This window comes from Patiria miniata, unplaced genomic scaffold (genome assembly GCF_015706575.1).
Source record: "Patiria miniata isolate m_02_andy unplaced genomic scaffold, ASM1570657v1 HiC_scaffold_3, whole genome shotgun sequence".
Taxonomy (NCBI): domain Eukaryota; kingdom Metazoa; phylum Echinodermata; class Asteroidea; order Valvatida; family Asterinidae; genus Patiria; species Patiria miniata.
The window spans coordinates 1,813,260-1,832,553 of record NW_024037069.1 but is presented as its reverse complement, the minus strand read 5'-3'; the positions used below and the strand labels follow the sequence as shown (position 1 = coordinate 1,832,553).

Here is a 19,294-nt window from a genome sequence, read left to right as displayed (position 1 = left end):
CCTAATCCTAACCCTTATCCTAACCCTAACCCTAATCCTAACTCTAATCCTAAGGATTTCGGGGAACATCGGTAGTGGAAACATCGGTATTGGGGAACATCGGGTAGACCCCATTCTGGACAACGTCTGACCAGTGTTGTAGTACTAATACTCGGTACTCGTACTCGTACACGAGTTCTTTTTTTTTAGTACTCGTACCCGAAATGACGGTACTCGTACTCGGGCAGCAAAATACTCGTACTCGACATGTCGAAATTGTACTCGATCATTAAAGTACTCGTACTCAAGTAGCAGTACTCGGGGGGGGGGGGGTATATAGCTTCACTTACCATGGCCTTATTTTATCGACACTTTCAGTTTGAAATTGTTGATTGGTTTGCGGAGAAATCGAGATTTCCTGATTTTCCTTTGTGCACGTCCGGACAGACACATTTAACAGCCGTGAGTGGGTATGTATATCAGTCTGACTGGTCCTGGGTCGATTATGCACCATGATTTGCCGTATGGCCGTATTCGGAAATGTGAGTACTCGTACTCGTACTCGTACTTGGAAGTACAAGAACTCGTACTCGGAGACCCGTTCTTGTACTCAGAGTACATGTAATCGTACTTGTACTCGTACTCGGCAACCTAAGTACTCGGCAGTACTCGGTACTCTTAAAAAAAAGTACCGGGTACTCGACTACAACACACTGCGTCTGACATCTCCTAGCTGACATGCGAATGTTTGCAAGCCGCGCGCCAGCCAATCGGAGTCGATTTTATTAAATCATAATGTCATTTCATTCCCAAATCAGGACTTAATGGTTTGATCGAATGCAGTGCTTTGTTATACAACAACAACCGGCCGCATCTCGCGTAACATGATACACGTTTATTTTTTAAACCATTGCCTATGTGACGTGCAACGGGTGAATGACCGAAGACTCGATATCCCTAACTCCCTAGGGTGTGTGCAAAATCGTATACAAATTGGAAGATTCAGGACTGTTGGGGCTATAGAAAGCGCCCGCTGATTGGTCAAAATCTAGGAGGTCAAGAGGCGGGTCTTGCCCAATTAATCAGCTAATCTGCTCACGCGAAATTACATAGACTACAGGCTTTGCTAGACTGGGTCAAATTCAGCCTTGGGATGACGGTTGTCTTCGAGTTCACTTTTCTATCAGTAGACAGATTTGTTAATTGAAATAATGGTCCCTATTTAATTTATTTCAAATTTTCTTTTCAGAGTTGAAGTGGGCGCGATCATTATGCCGCCTGGATGGAATCCATCAACCTTAGCGTTAGCTGTCATCGTTGTTGGTATGTAGGCACATATTGTAATTGTTAGATGTACATCGTGACCCATCTTGAGCCGCTTTGATTGGATCTATGTCTATGTACGCCAAGCTAGAACCATGACTTTGAATGCAGAAATATGACGATGTTTCTTAACTAACGAAACGTTTTATTGATCAAACACATGCTTCTCTCTCTGACGAAACTGAATGAAATTACAAATGTACATGTAATTGCAGTTGGAATTTTGCAAAAACTTAAACTGATTTGAAGTTGAAAACGGGGTTCATTTGTCCCCGAATTAGCACCCTTTACAACCGGATTTATGAGACTCTATCATACATGTACATCTCGTGAATGGACGGACCACAGTGTCTCTTCGGGGTTTCAGGGTGCAACCTTGTATTCAAATTCCCATAGACACTAGTGGCAAATGCATATAATTTGATTTGGTTTTTTTACAAATACTCAGAACTCAGAATGTATTAAAGCTGCACACACAAAAAATGATCAACATGTCATCTTTCATAAGATGGAATTTTGTGCCGGGGTGATGTATATCAAATTAGGTATTGCCCTTCACCGACGTATAAACACCTTATACTCAGCGAGTTACTTTCCGAAGTGAATGTTGAAATAGTTTTAACTATTAAAATGCGCTGCTATGTACATACTTTGCCGAATCTGAATGCAATTAACGGCAATGAACTTGTTTTTCGGAAGGATAACCAGTGGACCTTTTGATAATGAATTGGCAGGAAATTCAGTTCTAGTGGTGCGGCATAGGGACAGAATTGTGCATTTTGTGATAATTTAATCATGAAACTTGACTTGTGAGGTCTTCATACCATGACAAATAAAATTCAGATATGGAGGCATTTCATGTGAATTTAGTCTATATAAAGTCTTCATACAATGTAAATGACGAAAAAAAAATCACGCTTGACCTCTAATGACCTTTCAGAGGTCAATGACCTTTGTATAGTAACTGCACTAAATCTATTTATAGTTATTTACAAGATTATACCCTTTAAACCCCATTGACATCAAGACCCAAGTCTTAATATTAAGTGGCTCATGCTACAAAAAGAATTTCATTAGTAGGGAATCTCATATCTGACCTCTGATGGCATTCAAGAGGTCAATTTAGCGTATCTCATTTATAGATAATAAAAGCATTAGTTAATCAAAACACCACTTTTTTATTACCCATACCTACATTTAGGGTATTCTTGTCATGATATAAATTTTCAGATATGTAGACAGTTCATAATTGACCTCTGATAACCTTTACGAGGTCAATGGACTTTGTATACTCTGATTGCCGTTATTAATCATGTTAAATCTTCCAAATGCCATTTTTGTTCATACCCGAAGTCGAATAAGAGCAAAAAGAGTGTGTTTTTAATAATTATTCTACAACATGTCATGAAGTCAGACCCCAAGATATTTTTTTTGGCATGACGTCTGATCTCAATTTTCAATTTTATAAGGGCAGACGCAGACTTGAAATAATATAAGCGGCACATCGGACAAGCATCACTATCTAACAGTGACCATTGGGCTTGGTAAAAAGGTTAAAAACGTGCCTATTCAAGTCCAACTGGATACAGAAGGGTGTAATAAGTACACAAGAGTGAATATTGCTTGATATTTGTACATTTTCCATTAAAAAAACAGACCAACAGATTTCTATTCCTATCTCATCATATTGCGTCTGCCAATAAAACAAGGAGAAACGAGATCAGAGGTCACCTCAAATTGTTTGTGGGGTCTGAATTAATAACATGAATGTACACTTAAAGGTGCAATACCGTTCTATGGCAATATTGAGGCTTGGGTCACAAAAAATGGTGTTTTGATGAATACATATGATAAATAACGGCAACTAACATATACAAAGTTCACTGACCTATCCAAGGGTATCAGTACGTCAAATATGATGTACCCACATCAGAAAAAACAATGTTTATGGCACAAAGAGTACATTTTAAGACTTGGGTAATGAAAACAATGGCATTTACAATTGTGTAAATCTTATTAATATCCATCGGAAGGCTATGGTTTTGCAAAGGTCATGACCTCTCATAAGGTCACCAGAGGTTAGATATGAAACGGCCTATATATGAAAATTCTCTTTGCAGCATGAACGCCTTTCATTAAAACATGAATCGTGAAAAATGATGGACCGAGTTTAAAGAATAAATTTAACAAATAGCTATAAACAGGTTTACAAAGGTCATTGACCTCTTAAAGGTCACCAGAGGTCGGATATCATTTGTTCTCACATCTGATCATTATTTTTTATCGTATGAAGACCTATCACATGGACTTGGGGCATAAGAAAAAAGAGGTTTTGAAGAACAAAAGTTATGAATAGTGTATGTAAAGTGAATTGAACTCTAAAGGTCACCAGAGGTCAAGTGTGAAATGCTTCTATATCTGAACATTGTCTTCATAGCATGAAGAACCAACATGCGGTGTTTCATGCTTTTATCACAATTTGCACAATCCTTTCGAATGTTGGGGATATGCCGCACCATATATGGGTCTATATATTTTTTTAATTTAATGTCTTCCAGCATGCACCGCTGTGTCTGCCAGGGTCTGTGTTCTCGGCACGGAACCAGACCCAGCCGATGGCGGCAGGATCAAGCTCGTCCTGCCGGCTATAGATCCCTGTACGTGCACGGAAGTCAGACTGGGCGGTCACAACGCCTATGCGCCGCCGAGGCCAGACGGCTCGCTGTACATCGACATCTGTCACCTGAAGGACATCATCGCAAACGGACTTGCCAGGTTCTACAATTGCGTGGCAACGAAGAAAGACGGAGTCTCAACTGATAATCCGAGAGGTGATTTACACTCAATCATTTAATCCTATTGTCCAGAGTTGTAACGAGTCACTGATTTCTGCGACTCGAATCGTGTCGAGTCATTTTAAAGAAGTGACTCAAGTCGAGTCGAGTCATTAGGTGAAAGAGGTCGAGTCGAGTCACAGAGTGTAGTCGAGTCGAGTCGAGTCGAGTCACGTATTTAGCTCGAGTCAATTCGAGTCACAAATACTCAAGTGGCGTACCCAGGATTTGGGATTGGGTGGGGGTTAAAAAAAATTCATTAAAGTTACCTTACATTTTGGCCGAGTTTTTTTCCGGGGGGGGGGAGCTATTTCGAAGGTGGTGGCGCCACTTACACCCCCATTATACTACTAAAAAAAAATATGCCACATACATATCACCATGGTCAAATCGTGGGATTTAAAAATAAATTTAAAAAAAGACAACCTCTTGGGGGGACCTCGAGGCCCCCCCCCCCCCCTCTGGTGCGCCACTGGTTTGGGTATAACCTGTCTTGTTCCGCGTGCTCTTCCGACAAATATGGAAGAAAGTAATTTCACCATGAAATTTCCGATAGACTTTTAAAAAAAAGGGCAGGGTAAAAATGTGTCTGAGCTTAACGGCATTGATCCTTCAATTCAAACTCTGCCAAAATAGATTGAGGCATTCGGATTTAGAGGATATGGGCTGGTCAGGTTTTAAAATTAGCGAGAGGTGGGAATCTAATTGGCCTAGAGAGCGGGCAACAAATCTTCCCGACGAATTAAGATTTCTGAAGTAGGCCTGTTTTACTTAGGCAAACAAAAAAATACTCGGTCTCTGGTAAGCGCGCGCGTCGATTTTAATCATGCTCGTCAGCCTTTTTTTCTCTTCAAATTACACGGAATCTACAACAGCGCCCTCTATTGCTGCACCTCCTCATTTTTTGTACCAAGGAGCACCAAGGAATGAGGAAATTGCACCAAGGCAAATGATAAAGGGCACCAAGGCAAATTATGGAGGACACCAATGTATAATGAGGACACAAAAAAGCAAAATAGTACCCACCTTGTCTGTACAATTCAAGCTTAAAACAAGCCCAAAAAATGTTGCGTCGCCGCATCAATTCCAGAACTTCGGTCTGACCAGAGACCGACTTTTTTGGCCTTACTATCACAATTTTAACGGATATGACAAGAGCGGGGCCTAATTTCACGACCACCTGACGTTGCTTAGCATAAAAAAACCTAGCTTATAAAAGCAGTTTACCAGCCAAAACTCCAGGTGATTTTCATCACATGGAGTTTTGGCTGGTAACCTTCTTTTATAAACCAGACTTTGTTTGTGCTAAGCACTTTTTTTTGCTTAGCAGCGCTGTAAAATTGGCCCCTGCAGGTCCCCAAAGCATATCTTTAACTTTTTGTTTAAATCATGAAGAGTGTAGTTGAAGCGCATTCTGCTGAAAGGGTCACCAACATTCAGCTGCTTCGTGTGATTTTCCTGAACAGTGTTGACGCAAGAGGTGACCACAGTTGTTCTCAAATCGAACCCTAAAAACACCACGGATGTCACCGGGTCGACTCCTGAAGTCTCCAAGGATACCCCAGAACCAACTCCCAGCGGCACCACAAATGCCAAAGGGTCGACTTCCTCGGGATCGACATTCGTCGTATCGACTCCTGCCGACGAGGCACCAGTTGTCAGCACCATCCCTGAGCCGACAGAACCTCCTGCAGATTGTCAAGAGATCTATGATGATGGTCAGACAACTAGCGGTGTGTATACCATCCTTCACGAAGACCAGGATATGCAGGTCTACTGCCGCATGGATTCAGGGAAAGGATACATAGTGAGTATATATTTCCATATTTTCTCATGAGAACAACAAGATTTGAGAGTTTGTTTCCGGTTTAGCTCATAAAGGTGTATAAAATGAAAAAAAATCCTGAGGCAAACCTGTCAACTTCCAGTACGGAGCAATGTGACTACTGATACTGTTAATTGCTGAACCACTAGCATTTTACAAACGCGCTTGAGTATGAGAAGCTGCACCATGCATCTGCAAATGTTTGCATCTGTCTTTATTCCTTCTTTTCATTTAACAAGTATATATCTGCGATTCTAGCAAAGACAATTATTTGTGGGTTTTCCAGCTCCATTTGCTGCACCCAAAATAAAATAAAAGCTTGCCACAGACAATCACTGATTAATTTGTTTTGCAAGTTGATGTCTGATATGTCGGTAATTTTTTTTTTAACACTGTTCCCAAAATCCTTTAAAAAAGTGTTGGATTCGCTATTGTATCCCAAACAAACATTGAAACCTAACGAGGATATTAAAGCGAGATGGAAAACGTGTCACTGTTGTACTGTCAATCATATTGTTTCTGACAGGTGTTTCAGAGACGCCTGGACGGCTCGGAGAGCTTCAACCGAACCTGGCAGGAGTACGCCGAGGGATTCGGGAATCTGACCGGAGAGTTCTGGCTGGGCAACCAGAAGCTGAATAGTCTGACTCGTAACGAGGGGTGGGAGCTGGTCATCACTCTGAGGGCGTTCGATGGGGATGAAGCCCGTGTTCGTTATGAGAAATTCGGATTACATTGGTACAATTACTGGCTTAGCGTCAGTGGCTTCACTAATGAGGCTGGAGATGCAGGTACATAATACCTCGGTTTTTGTTTTTAGTGTCCTTTCCTGTAGAACCTCTTCTATCACCCAGCATGGTTTAAACTAAGCTGCTCATCGAATTCTAATCATCAACAACCAAAAAAGAGCGGAAAATCCCCATTTACTTTATTTTTTGTTAATCTGCAGGCGATAGTCTATTTCTGCCTTCATCCCGAATTAATGCTCTATTCGGCCCCTTGTCTATTAATCGAACACAAATAAATAGCGTACAATGAAATATGTCTAAAATCAGTAGTGTAGGGGAGATTCACGAGAATATCATCAAAATGTCCGGCCGATGGAAACTTATTAAGTGGGCTGAATGTACCGTTGTAACTAATTTTGTTTGATGACCATGCATCATTTCAAGTTTGAACAAATTCATTTAACCATGTTTGAAAAAAAAAGAAAAAGGAGATTATATATGTCTAAAAAAGTGAATACAAATTTGGAAATCAGTTGAAACGTAGTGTGTCAGTGTACGTGACTTTGTAAACACTGCCTTATGGTACCGGAGCAATGGGAGGTATCCCACAAGGAATGCCCTTCGACTTGCGGCGTACCGTCCTGGTACCCCACAAGTTCTTTCACGAAATAGATATATGGGTTTTACGCAAAAACTAGGAATTTTCAAGGTGGGTTGATCCGTCGCAAACGGAAGAGTTTTAGAAAAGGGATTTTAAGTCCAAATTTCATCCCAGGAAATTAATTCTGGTTAAAATAAGAGCATTTTGAAATTAGTGTGCGACATTGCACAATTTTTGTACACGAGAACAAAGGACTTCTATGCCTGTGTAAGCGTGGGTGAACATATCCACGCGCACATTAGTCATCCATTACCTAAGCTATACAGGTCTGACGATCTTCCTTTATTATGCACACAGGTGATTCACTCGGGCGTCAAAAATTTAGCCGGTTCTTAACTCGAGATAAAGACCAAAACAACGACAGGGAAAACTGCGCTGAGAAGTTCCACGGAGGCTGGTGGTACGACGGCTGCGGTAGCGACATCAATGATCGGTTCCAGAGCAACCTGAACGGCTTGTACTACAACAACGCAACAGTTGGTGATTACATGGGAATACAGTGGACCACCTGGAAGGGTAAACAGGTCTCTCTCAAAGGATCGGAAATGATGACGCGACCCAAAATGTAAGCGTAACCGGTGACAGAGAGGATCCTTAACGAGACAGCAGTGCAATAAGGGGGTATTATAACGGGGGCCTAGAATTAAGCTTGGAGTGCTTTAAATTCAGACTGTTTACTTCGTATAACGTTTTGGTGGAAAAAAAGTCTGAAAAGTGGAAAGGGTAGATCTGCAATTGATCAGCAATGTGCGGTACTTTATTTCGTGCAGTATATTTCTTGATTTTGTGAACGAAAATTATGATTGTTGTGATAATTTTTAGGACAAGTAGATTCAGTGTATTTGATGTCTTAGCAGCATGATATCAGTTGTCAATTTTAACCCCAAGATAACTTGGTGGAATCTGTTCCCTTTTTAATTTTTGTGTATTACAGCACCACACTATTTTCTTTCGTTGTATCCAGCGATTATCCGATAACTGAACCGCCTGCAGATTGTCAAGAGATCTTGGATGCTGGTCAGAACACTAGCGGTGTGTATACCATCCAGCACGCACGCCAGAATATGCAGGTCTACTGCCGCATGGAGCCGGAGTCGGGGAAAGGATACATAGTGAGTAAAGTTATACCCTTTTCCCACTACCGAATCTCCGGGTTATCTTGGGGGTAACGGCGAACCTAAACCCCGAGATCCCCCGGGGCGGCGCGAGCGTTTCCACTGCTCTTTTTCTGTCCCGGGTTAAGACAAAATAATCGGTCGTTACTTCGGGGTTCGTAAACCCTGCCAGCAACCAGGGTTTATGAGTGAAGTCTCGGAGTTAACGGCCGAACCCCAGGCTACGCATTGTAGTGGGAAAACGCAGACATCCTCCTCAGGGTTTAAATAAAGTCCAAATTTTGCCGTTTTCTAAAATCAATTTGCGTTTTCTTAAATTTGGAAATTCCGTTTTCTTCGGGTTTCTTAAAAACAACAACACCACGATCACACACAACACTCACTTGAAGTTTCGATCTAGAGATGTCACCGCACGCAGTACGCACGTACGAGGTAGCCTGGCCCGTTGGCAGTGGGGCATACAGAAAATCGTGCATAAATACATACACGTACATACATTATCCATGGCATACAATGCAATGTCGGTTTTGAGTTGCGTAATTCATGGCGGACGGCTTGCCTGTGCACCAATCCGGGACCACTGTGTACGCGGTGAGAGCTGAGCAGGTCGTTTAGCAGTTGTGATAAAATGCAGGCGATGTGACACGAACTCAGCTGGTTCCCAAATACATCTACGAATCCCCGAAGTACTGCCAAGTTACCAGTGATGCTGATGGCGCAGCACGTTGTACAAGTCGTCACCGTTTTCACGAACAGCCACATACTATATTTTTTATGTTGATTTTGAAAAAAAGTGTTTTCGAGATAATCGCATTCTCATATTTTAAAACTGCAAGAAATACAACTTTGCAACAACTTTGTGCAGCAAGGAAACCATCACACAATTCTACGAGAGCTGAATTTTTACACGAACCCGGTAATAAGGCTTAATACAGCAGTTAATTCGTTAAATTAATTAGTAAAGATATGTAGCTCTTCGTGAAAACGCAAATTCAGGTTTCCGACATATTGGCCCTTTCTGTTCAACGTGTATTTCCATAGGCGCGCGTCAATTTCAGTCACAAATATTTGAGCACTATACAATAATTAAACACAAAAGAGAAAGTCATTTTTTGGCTTTTTTTAAATTTTACATTCGTGCTACTACATGTGGCGACACCACATTTGACTCTTAATGAAAATAAAAAGGGGGTGCCAGCTGATCGTCATTCAACTTAAGTCCGGTTCATACTCTGCGCGAAAGCGAAAGCGAACGCGAATTTGTGACGTCATGGCAAGTATTCGCGCTGCGAATTCGTAAAAGTTAAACATATTTCAACTCGGGCGAATTTCGCAGCGAATGTTTTATGACGTCAAATTCGCTTCGCATTCGCTTTCGCATGAAGTATAAACCGGGCTTAATGGGGACACTGATCAAACCACGTATGTATAATGTATACATTATTCGCGAACATTCTAACGTGACGTGAACAAAAACAAATATTTTTCGCAAATATTTTTTCGCAAAGTTTTGCTTTTATTTTTGGGACTCGAGTCTCACTAGCCTTCATCGAGTCGAGTCGAGTCATTCTGATGAGGGACTCGAGTCGAGTCGAGTCATTTACTCGCAGTGACTCGAGTCGAGTCGAGTCATGTGCCCTTATAAGGACTCGAGTCGAGTTGAGTCACCAAAAATCGTGACTCGAGTCGGACTCGAGTCGAGTCATTGACTTGAGTCATTACAACTCTGCATTTGTAGTAGTAAGTCCGTGCATACGGGTACCGTTAAATATTGAACCAGTAATTGTTAGAGTAACAAAATCACCCGGAGATTGGAAATTTGCACCATACAAACTGCATGTATACTTGTCCGTTGCATCTGCAAAGTCCTATATGTTGTGCAAAACTGCGTTTCTATTGAAATGAGTTATATGGGCTCCCAAACTCCATATTCTCTCCAGCGGCATTTACAAATATTTCTAAAACATTTTGCTAAAGATATTTTCTCAAATGTCTATAATTATATTTAAACTGTTCTGGAACAAATTAGGTCTCTCGTCGTATACATATGTTTTGAACTGTGCTTTGCAAAACGTTTAATTAACTTTAATCCCAACGAGTCTATAACGTATTGCTTGGAAAGTGGGTCCAGTATTCGTGTGTTTGATTATAAATTATAAATCGTTTCTGACAGGTGTTTCAGAGACGCCTGGACGGCTCGGTGAGCTTCGACCGAACCTGGCAGGAGTACGCCGAGGGATTTGGGAATCTGACCGGAGAGTTCTGGCTGGGCAACCAGAAGCTGCGTACTCTGACTCGTAACTGGGGATGGGAGCTGGTCATCACTCTGAAGGCGTTCGATGGGAAAGAGGCCCGTGTTCGTTATGAGGAATTCGAATTACGTCCGTACAATTACTGGCTTATCGTCAGTGACTTCACTAATGAGCTTGGAGATGCAGGTACATAATACCTCGGTTTTTGTTTTGAGTATCCTTTCCTGTAGAACCTCTACTATCGCCCAGCATGGTTTAAACTTTGCTGCTCATCTATTGTAAGCCCGTATTCGTTATGGGGTCGTCAAAGTTGACTCATCTGAGAACAATTACAAGCTTCGTGTCAATTACATCAGTGGTGATGCAGGTACATTATACCCAAGTATCGCAATGCATGTCTTGCACATTTTTTTAACGAGATAATTCAGGTTTACCGAGCTGCTCTCATCTAATCACTCAAAAATGAGCCAGTTACCTTATTTACTGCGGTTTGTTTTAATCTGCAGGCAATATTCCATTCCTTCCGCCATCCCCAATGAACGGTTGATTCGGCTACACATCGTTAATCAAACACACCAAGTAATACACAATGGAAATGCATTTTTCTTAATAGGGAGGTTTACGGGAAAATCCTCAAAACTTCAACTCGTAAAGCGGATGAAGCATGGGCGTCGCGAGGGGGGAAAAGCAAAAAAAAAAAAAAAAAAGGGGGGGAAGAGAAAAAAGGAAAAAAAGAGGCACGAAGTCATAGTGGTGTAAATTTAATGGGGGGGGGGGCAAAATGTCCCTGCCCCCCCCCCCCCCCTCTAAAACTGATCAATCTAGAATGTATTGAGAAATACAGGCATTTTGGGGAAAAATATGTTTTGCCCCCTCTAGAAAAAATCCTGGCGACGCCCATGGGATGAAGACACGGTTGAAAATGTTGAATAGATTGTGTAATGGCAATACAGCACTTTCATCAGTAATGTCAGCATGAATAGATGCAGAGGACCAGGTCTAAAACAAATCAGGAGACTATTCGAAAAGAGAGAGAAATCCGTTGAAATGTCACTATACAAGAATAGTCCTTGCAATTGTCTATGCACATTGGTCATTCATTAATGTGCGTATACAAGGTCTGACGATCCTTACTTTCTAATGCGCACAGGTGATTCACTCGGGAGTCAACGTCGCCAGGACTTCTCAACTCCAGATAAAGACAATGACAACACCGACGGGGAAAACTGCGCTGAGAAATTCCACGGAGGCTGGTGGTACGACTGCTGCGGTAGTGACATCAGCGACTACTTCACTAGCAACCTGAACGGCTTGTACTACAACAACGCAGCAGTCGATGATTACATGGGCATACAGTGGGTCACCTGGAAGGGTAAAAGTGTCTCTCTTAAAGGGTGTGAAATGATGACACGACGCAAATGGTACACGTAACTTGTAATAGAAAGGATCCATGGGACAACAGTAGAACGAGGGTGGTAAGATGCCGGCACAGACCAAAGCTTGGAGTATTTTTGATCGATAAGGTTTTGATTGCTAAGCACTTTGTATAAGGTTTTGGTGCCAACAAAGTTTGAAATTACGTGAAGTGGAGAGGTAGGAAGAAAGCTGGTTTGAAAAAAAAAATCTACATAAAAAAATAATTATTACCAGTATCAGAAAAAGGGGCTGATCAATTCTCCTTCTACTTATTCAAAACAAAATTAATTAACGATGATCCTGTCCATGCGCCATGCTGTTCTTGAGTTCACCCTGAATGAATTTATTTGGGTTTTTTTTTTGGGGGGGGGGGGGGGGGGGCTTTATGCTCTTATTTTTTTGGTAAAATTTTTAGAAACGATAATGTGACTAGGTACAAAGCTACTCGCAAATAAGACCCTTTTGCCGTAAAATTCAAACATTCGAAAATTAATCAGAAGAACAAAAACGATCTGTTAGAGCGCAGAGAGTATGTCTAACCTTGATGGGAAATCAACGTTTCAATTGGTACGGAACTGCTACGTAGCTGATACAAGTACAAATCGAGTTTTCTCTGTTTAACGAACTCTGATCGAACCGTTAACGTACACTGTTGAAAATGCCCGTAAATTTACGGACTCCGTAAAGTGAAATATTCCGTTTTTTTCTCCGTAATTTTACGGACTTTCCGTAAATGCAAATATTAATTATGCTAATCAGCGTAATTACAATTAACCACATCGGCCCAAACACCTACACGTAATATAGTACAGTGTCACAACCCATATTAAGGGTCTGTTTATTTTACGGAATGAAAAAAAAATGTTCCGGAAATTTTGCTGCAGGAAAACGGAACGCTATTTTCTTGCTGGTAGCAAAATGTTCGGAAAAGTTATTTCATTCCATTAAATAAACAGACTCTTAACATGAGTTTGGACATGTGTACACGGTTGGGGGTGAAATAACAATATGTACTTATATGTACTATATTATGTGTACACTCTAAAAAACAGTTGCTCAATATTGGGTAAAATTACTACCTTTTCGAGAGTAAAAAGGGAACATGGTCGTCAACTTGTGTACTTTTTTTTACACAACAGCTTAAGTGTAGAAAAGTACCCATTTCTGTGTAACTTTTACCCATAATTGTGTTACGTGTTTGCACAACAAAGTTGGGTAAGAAAGTTTACCCATGTGACGACCATGTTCCCTTTTTACTCAATTGTTGGGTAAACTTTACCCAACCCTCCTTTTACCCAAGTGTTGAGTCAGTTTCTTACCCAGATATTGGGTTCTAATTTTTACCCTGCATTGTTGGGTTCTAAATTTACCCATCACTTGGGTTGTTTTTAAATTAGTTGTTGTGTACCTTTGTTATTGACCCTTGCGGTTTTATTCAACTTTGAACTCTGCAATGTGAATGGCATGCTAGAGACAGCAATCTCGAGGGATTTCAATAACTGAGTCCTGGGTTGGAAAGTCAGTAAAATGAATAAGATGATATTTCCCCAAATATGGTGCTGATGCATGAGGACTATTACGAGGAACGTGGGCTATGTGATGGGCAGGGGTGTTAGAATTTCCCTCAATCAACTCATTCAAAAACAATTCCCCAAATGTCGGTCACTTTACTCGGTGTTTCTAGATATGAGAACACTCACTATACGGTACATGAAACGCATGCATCATGTGCATGGAATCGTGGTTGGCAGAGCCGTGACGGCCAAGTTGCAAATAATGTCTAAATAATAAGCATGTCACTTCTCCAATCTCTCCGGTATTAATCCTCATACATCAGCATCCCATTTGGAGGAAACAACACTGAAATTCATTTCACTGACCTACCTGGAACAAAGAAATCACGTCTTCAAAATCCCCAAATTGTTGAAGGTCTCAAAAGCGGCGGCCATCTTGTACATGAGTGATGACGCGTGCACAATATTGAGTAAACGTTGTCACGTGCGTCAGTTTACTCCGCACCGTGGTAACATTTTACTAATGTCGTGGTAAATTCTACTCTTCGACGTGAACAATGAAAGAATTGTTACACAGAGATGGGGTAAATCCAGTTTCTTTTACCCATCACTTGGGTAATAATACCATGATTTTAACTTTTTGCCTGTGCTGCTAGGACTTGTAGTCAATGTTGGGTACTATTTTACCCTTTTCATGTGTAACATTTTGACACAAGTAGGAGGTACAAGCGAAATTTTCATTTTGCTCAATATTGAGTAGAAATGACACAATTTTTTTACCCAACAGTTTTACACAACATAAATTTACACTTCTTTTTTAGAGTGTAGGTGTTTTGGCCGATGTGGTTGATTGTAATCACCTTAATTAGCATAATTAATATTTGCATTTTCCGTAAGTCTGTAAAATTAAGGAGAAAATACGGAATATTTCACTTTACGGAGTCCGTAAATTTACGGACATTTTTAACAGTGTAGTTTTAACCACCGTGGTTACCCATTACATTAACCACGAATAATAAACAAGTAGCCTTTTCGTGCGCCGAGCAATCGCGAGCGACTGGTTTAACAGTATTCCATAAAGAAAATTGAGGACAAAATCTACACGGCAATAATTATTTCACAATCGGAAAGAGGACTATTGCTGGCGCTATTTCGACTTTTTTTTTTAGTAAGGGTCACCGTTAGCAAACGTATTTAAACGTTCGAAGTGCTTAATGCAAAATGCCTTATAAGTGTCGGGATTTCGTTTCAATGTTACGGGAATTATTAATTCGTTTTTTATTTTTCATCCAGAGAAAGCCCTCGAAATTTTTGATGATTTGCCCTCTGATTTTCAGACGGAGATGTTGATATAATTATAGGGTCAGATTTGGAGGAAAGACAAAGCAATGTTGAAATCACACTTTGGACGATCAACTTTGTACAGATTTGTATTATTTTATATCTGGTTGCGATACCATTTTTTTTCCTTTATAAAATGTCCCTGTGAAATTATTACGAATAAACAATGAAAGTCAATTATTTTTTTTATTTTTTTTGTGAACTGTTTTCGAAAGTGCAGAAACGTGACAAAGATTTATGATGTTACTAGTATGCGAATTTGCTTATTCAATTCAAAGCCGATCGCTACATGAGATCAATGTACCGAAATTAGGACGACTTAGGATGCAACGAAATGTGAATTGTACTGCATCCTAAATGAAATATGATGGCTTTTTGAAATTGAAATTGAGAATTAAGCTGAAAGATGTTCATACGGTAAAATCTAATTGTGGAAGGGGGATGGGGGCTGGACACCACACGACAAGAAGGGGCGCTGTTCATAATACAATATACATCTAATGCAAACTTGCCCTCATAGGCCCACTTAAACACTTAAAAGTAAAGTAAAGTCTGTCCCGAGCCAATGTGGCTCATCAGGCCGGCGTTTATCTCCGGTTTCCTTGGCATGAAACGACTGAGAATATTTCTACTCCCCCTGGATGGGATGCCAGTCCATCGCAGGTTACTCCCCAGCTAATGCTGGTGCCCATTTATACTCCTGGGTGGAGAGGGGCAAGTGGGGGTGAAGTGCCTTGCCCAAGGACACAATGTATGGCCAGCGGCTGGATTCGAACCCCGGACCCTCTGATCATGAGTCACTCCCCTTGACCATATAAACACTTAACCATACACAAAAGAAACAGTTTACTGAAAGCATTATGTGCTGATATTTCTCCCTTTTTCGAATATATTGAATACATTTAAACCGGTTCACTGATCCAATGATCCATCCCCCACCTCGTCCAAAAATGGGGGGGGGGGATATATCCTCTCAAGCCCCCCCCCCCCCCCCCCCCGCTCGGGATTACGCCTAAAGTTAAGTAAGAAATATTTAAAGAGCATGAAGCTCATGTTAAACTTTGTAGCAATTTGACAAAATAATGTTACTCGATTGTGTGTAAATTGTGATTTTGGTGATTTCAGTGCATAGATTCACTGTATTGCCATGTTTTAATAGCAAAATACCAATTATCAACATTAACCCGAAGAGAGCTTGACGGATCTATCAGCTGTTCATTTTATTTCAGAGTGCATTTCCACATTTCAAGCAATACTAGTTTTAAGCCTTGCGAATGGCTAAGCACTTTTTAAAATTTGGTCACATTGTTCTAGCAAAGTGTCAAATTGTCGACGCAGCCCGAGTGCCGCTTATAGGTGAAGTCAGTAACCTCACATTGAAGAAAAAAAATTACAATACAAATAACAGAATATCATTTTGATTGAGGTAGAACATGAGGAACGTTATAGTTAAAAACATGTTTTACTTCTTTTCTATCATTGAATTTTACTGAAATCTGCAATTGCACAGCTGAAATCTGCATCTGAAACAGAATACTCGCCCCAACTGCTCTTTTAGGATTAAATTGCGCAGGATAGTTTTATCAGTGTCACTATATTATAATATGAAGTTGATCATTCGATATGAAATCAATATTTTGCTGTTCGTATTGACATACATCGTAGTTTAGTTTATTTACATTATAATTTTGTCATGTGTAGTGGACCGTCGTTTGGTGGTGATTTGGACAAAATAAAGTTGGCTTGTGATTTCAAATCCCAAAATTCTACATTTTCCCAATGTGTGCAAGAATATAAGTCTCTCGAAGGGAACTCTTTATTGATAATGATAATGATAATGATATACAAGTCATGCCTTTGACATTCTTCAAATAAACGAATATTTGGCTGACGGTCACCATACACATGAGACAGTGCGTGTATCATTTTGAAAAAAAAGGTTGTAGGTTATTAATCAGTAATAACGCTTATATGGTCATTTGATGTTGTGACAGTGCGTGTATCATTTTGATAAGGTTGTAGGTTAGTAATCAGTTACAACGCTTATATGGTTATTTGATGTTGTGACAGTGCGTGTATCATTTTGAAAAAGGTTGTAGGTTATTAAACAGTTATAACGCTTATATGGTTATTTGATGTTGTGATAGTGCGTGAATCATTTTGAAAAAGTTGTAGGTTATTAATCAGTAATAACGCTTAAACGGTTATTTGATGTTGTGACAGTGCGTGTATCATTTTGAAAAAGGTTGTAGGTTAGTAATCAGTAATAACGCTTAAACAGTTATTTGATGTAATTTGTGAGTAACAGTAGTAATGCTACTTTAACATACATTGTGTTTAATGTTTTAACGTTCAAGGATATATTTAATAATATGATAATTAATTTACATTATATGGGATCCGACTCATCAAAACGAATCACATGAGGAAACACATGAGCTATTGTGAAGCTACAAGCCCTTTGATAAAAAGTCTTGCGCAATTGTAATGATTTGGAACTGTCTATAAGTTGACTAGAAATGTTAAACCGAGCGTGATCTATAATAATCAACATGCTGTAATATCATACACGTGGGCTCTCCTACTGGGCCATGCATATGTTAAAAGCGAGAAAAAAAAACTATTGTGGTTTGTATATAGCAATATGTTAAATGTTATTGGAAATTGTGAATAATAGTATTGTTGGTAATTGTACTGCATAATGGACAGCGTGTTAATTTGTCATAGTAAACATTTACATTCAATGTGATCAGATCAACAACAAAAAAGGAAGTTGCCAGAGATAATTTTAGAGTTAGTGGCACTAGAACAAAATACTTTCAGCGTGTTTACCCATATGTTCCGACACACCTATGTTCCGACACACCTGTGTTCCGACACACCTATGTTCCGACACACCTATGTTCCGACACACCTATGTTCAGACAGCACATATTTCTTTTCCTAACCCTAACCCTACCAGGGAGTAACACAATATTATATGCGGGTTGTCGGAACATAGATGTGTCGGAACATAGAGCAGTCACCTTGCCACCGTGATGTCGAGATATATCAAAATGAAGCGCTGCGTTTTCGCTTTCTAATGGAGAAACTAAAATGAAGTTGAAACAAGTCAAAGAGACTCTTTTTAGGATGCGGTCATATATACATGTATATTCTAATGTCAAAACACCAATGGATATAAGTATTGGAGTAATGTTAATGGACATAGATATTGCATTCTGTAGCAATATATTAAATGTTATTGGATATTGTGAATAATAGTATTGATATTGATTACAAAAAGGTATTTGATACGTTCAGATTATAATATCTATGTTATATATATTCCTTTTTACATTGAATGTGATTAGAACCAATCCAATGAGTTTTAAGTTACCAAAGCTAATTTTGAGCTTCAACCCCTTTGAGATATTATGCATTTTAACAATTGTGACAAAATTAGTTCCCCTCATAAATAATGACAATTATTTCTTGTACGTATGAACAACTAAAATAAGTGAAAAAAAAAGTGTCAAGGAGACTCATTGTTTTGGATTGAGTCACATTACACGAAATCAAATATTTTTCCTCTTTTGAACAATGTGTTGACATTTATCAGCAATCACTTATATCAATCGCAATCGAAAAGAAAACCATTCAGTATCACGAATCAATGTTGACATGACAGAAATAAGAGCAAACATGACAGAAATATTTGGTTGTTGTTGCATAGCATTATGGTCGCTGACATTTCTCTATAATTTTCATCACAGACATCTCGGCCCACCATGGCAGTTTTTCATGATAGTCTCTGGCGGTCATTTAGCCGATTGAAAAATGCACATCAAACGACCCGGTGTGGATGTACACGATCCATAATAATTATACCAGCTGGGTTTTTGTTATTATTTGAGTTTTCTAATTGGTTTTAAGTCCTGTTTCACATTCTTAGCTTTTTCACCATTTGCCTCTGTTAACATCTGACATTTTCCTTTGACGATCATTTGCAAAAATGTAGTTGAACATGGAAATGGTGTTTGAAAAAAAAAAGAACGGTAGAAAACCATGCAGACAATCTAAGGAACTAGAAAAAAAAGGAAGAGAAAAACATTGCGACAATTCAGAGAATGCAGAAGTAACACTTTAATATAGCATTGCTTTTTTTCAAGGGAAACATTTTTTTGGCGTTAAACATAAATAGCACGGTATAGACGAATCCGGGCACGTGATCACTGCACACTCCCAAGGATATTGGGATTATTATTATTATTATTATTATTAAGTCAGTGTGCACACTATAGTATAAAGTAACTGGCCCGTGAAT

At 39.7% G+C, this 19,294-nt stretch overlaps 1 protein-coding gene across 1 annotated transcript; it reads left to right on the top strand.

The window, feature by feature from the left end:
- Positions 1 to 7,598: 7,598 nt before the first annotated feature.
- LOC119738360 (ficolin-2-like) lies at positions 7,599 to 12,339 on the top strand. The gene is made up of 4 exons (XM_038213225.1): positions 7,599 to 7,915; positions 8,315 to 8,462; positions 10,639 to 10,903; positions 11,868 to 12,339. Exons 1-4 carry the CDS (start codon positions 7,638 to 7,640, stop codon positions 12,146 to 12,148), a joined length of 972 nt encoding a protein of 323 aa, XP_038069153.1. The 5' UTR covers positions 7,599 to 7,637; the 3' UTR covers positions 12,149 to 12,339.
- The last annotated feature ends 6,955 nt before the right edge of the window (positions 12,340 to 19,294 follow it).

Bases quoted from the DNA above. Each gene is read 5' to 3' on its own strand.
- LOC119738360 (XM_038213225.1), top strand. From the start codon at position 7,638: ATGCACACAGGTGATTCACTCGGGCGTCAAAAATTTAGCCGGTTCTTA. The intron at 8,463-10,638 runs GTGAGTAAAGTT...CGTTTCTGACAG, and splicing joins AGTCGGGGAAAGGATACATA to GTGTTTCAGAGACGCCTGGA. The intron at 10,904-11,867 runs GTACATAATACC...TAATGCGCACAG, and splicing joins TAATGAGCTTGGAGATGCAG to GTGATTCACTCGGGAGTCAA.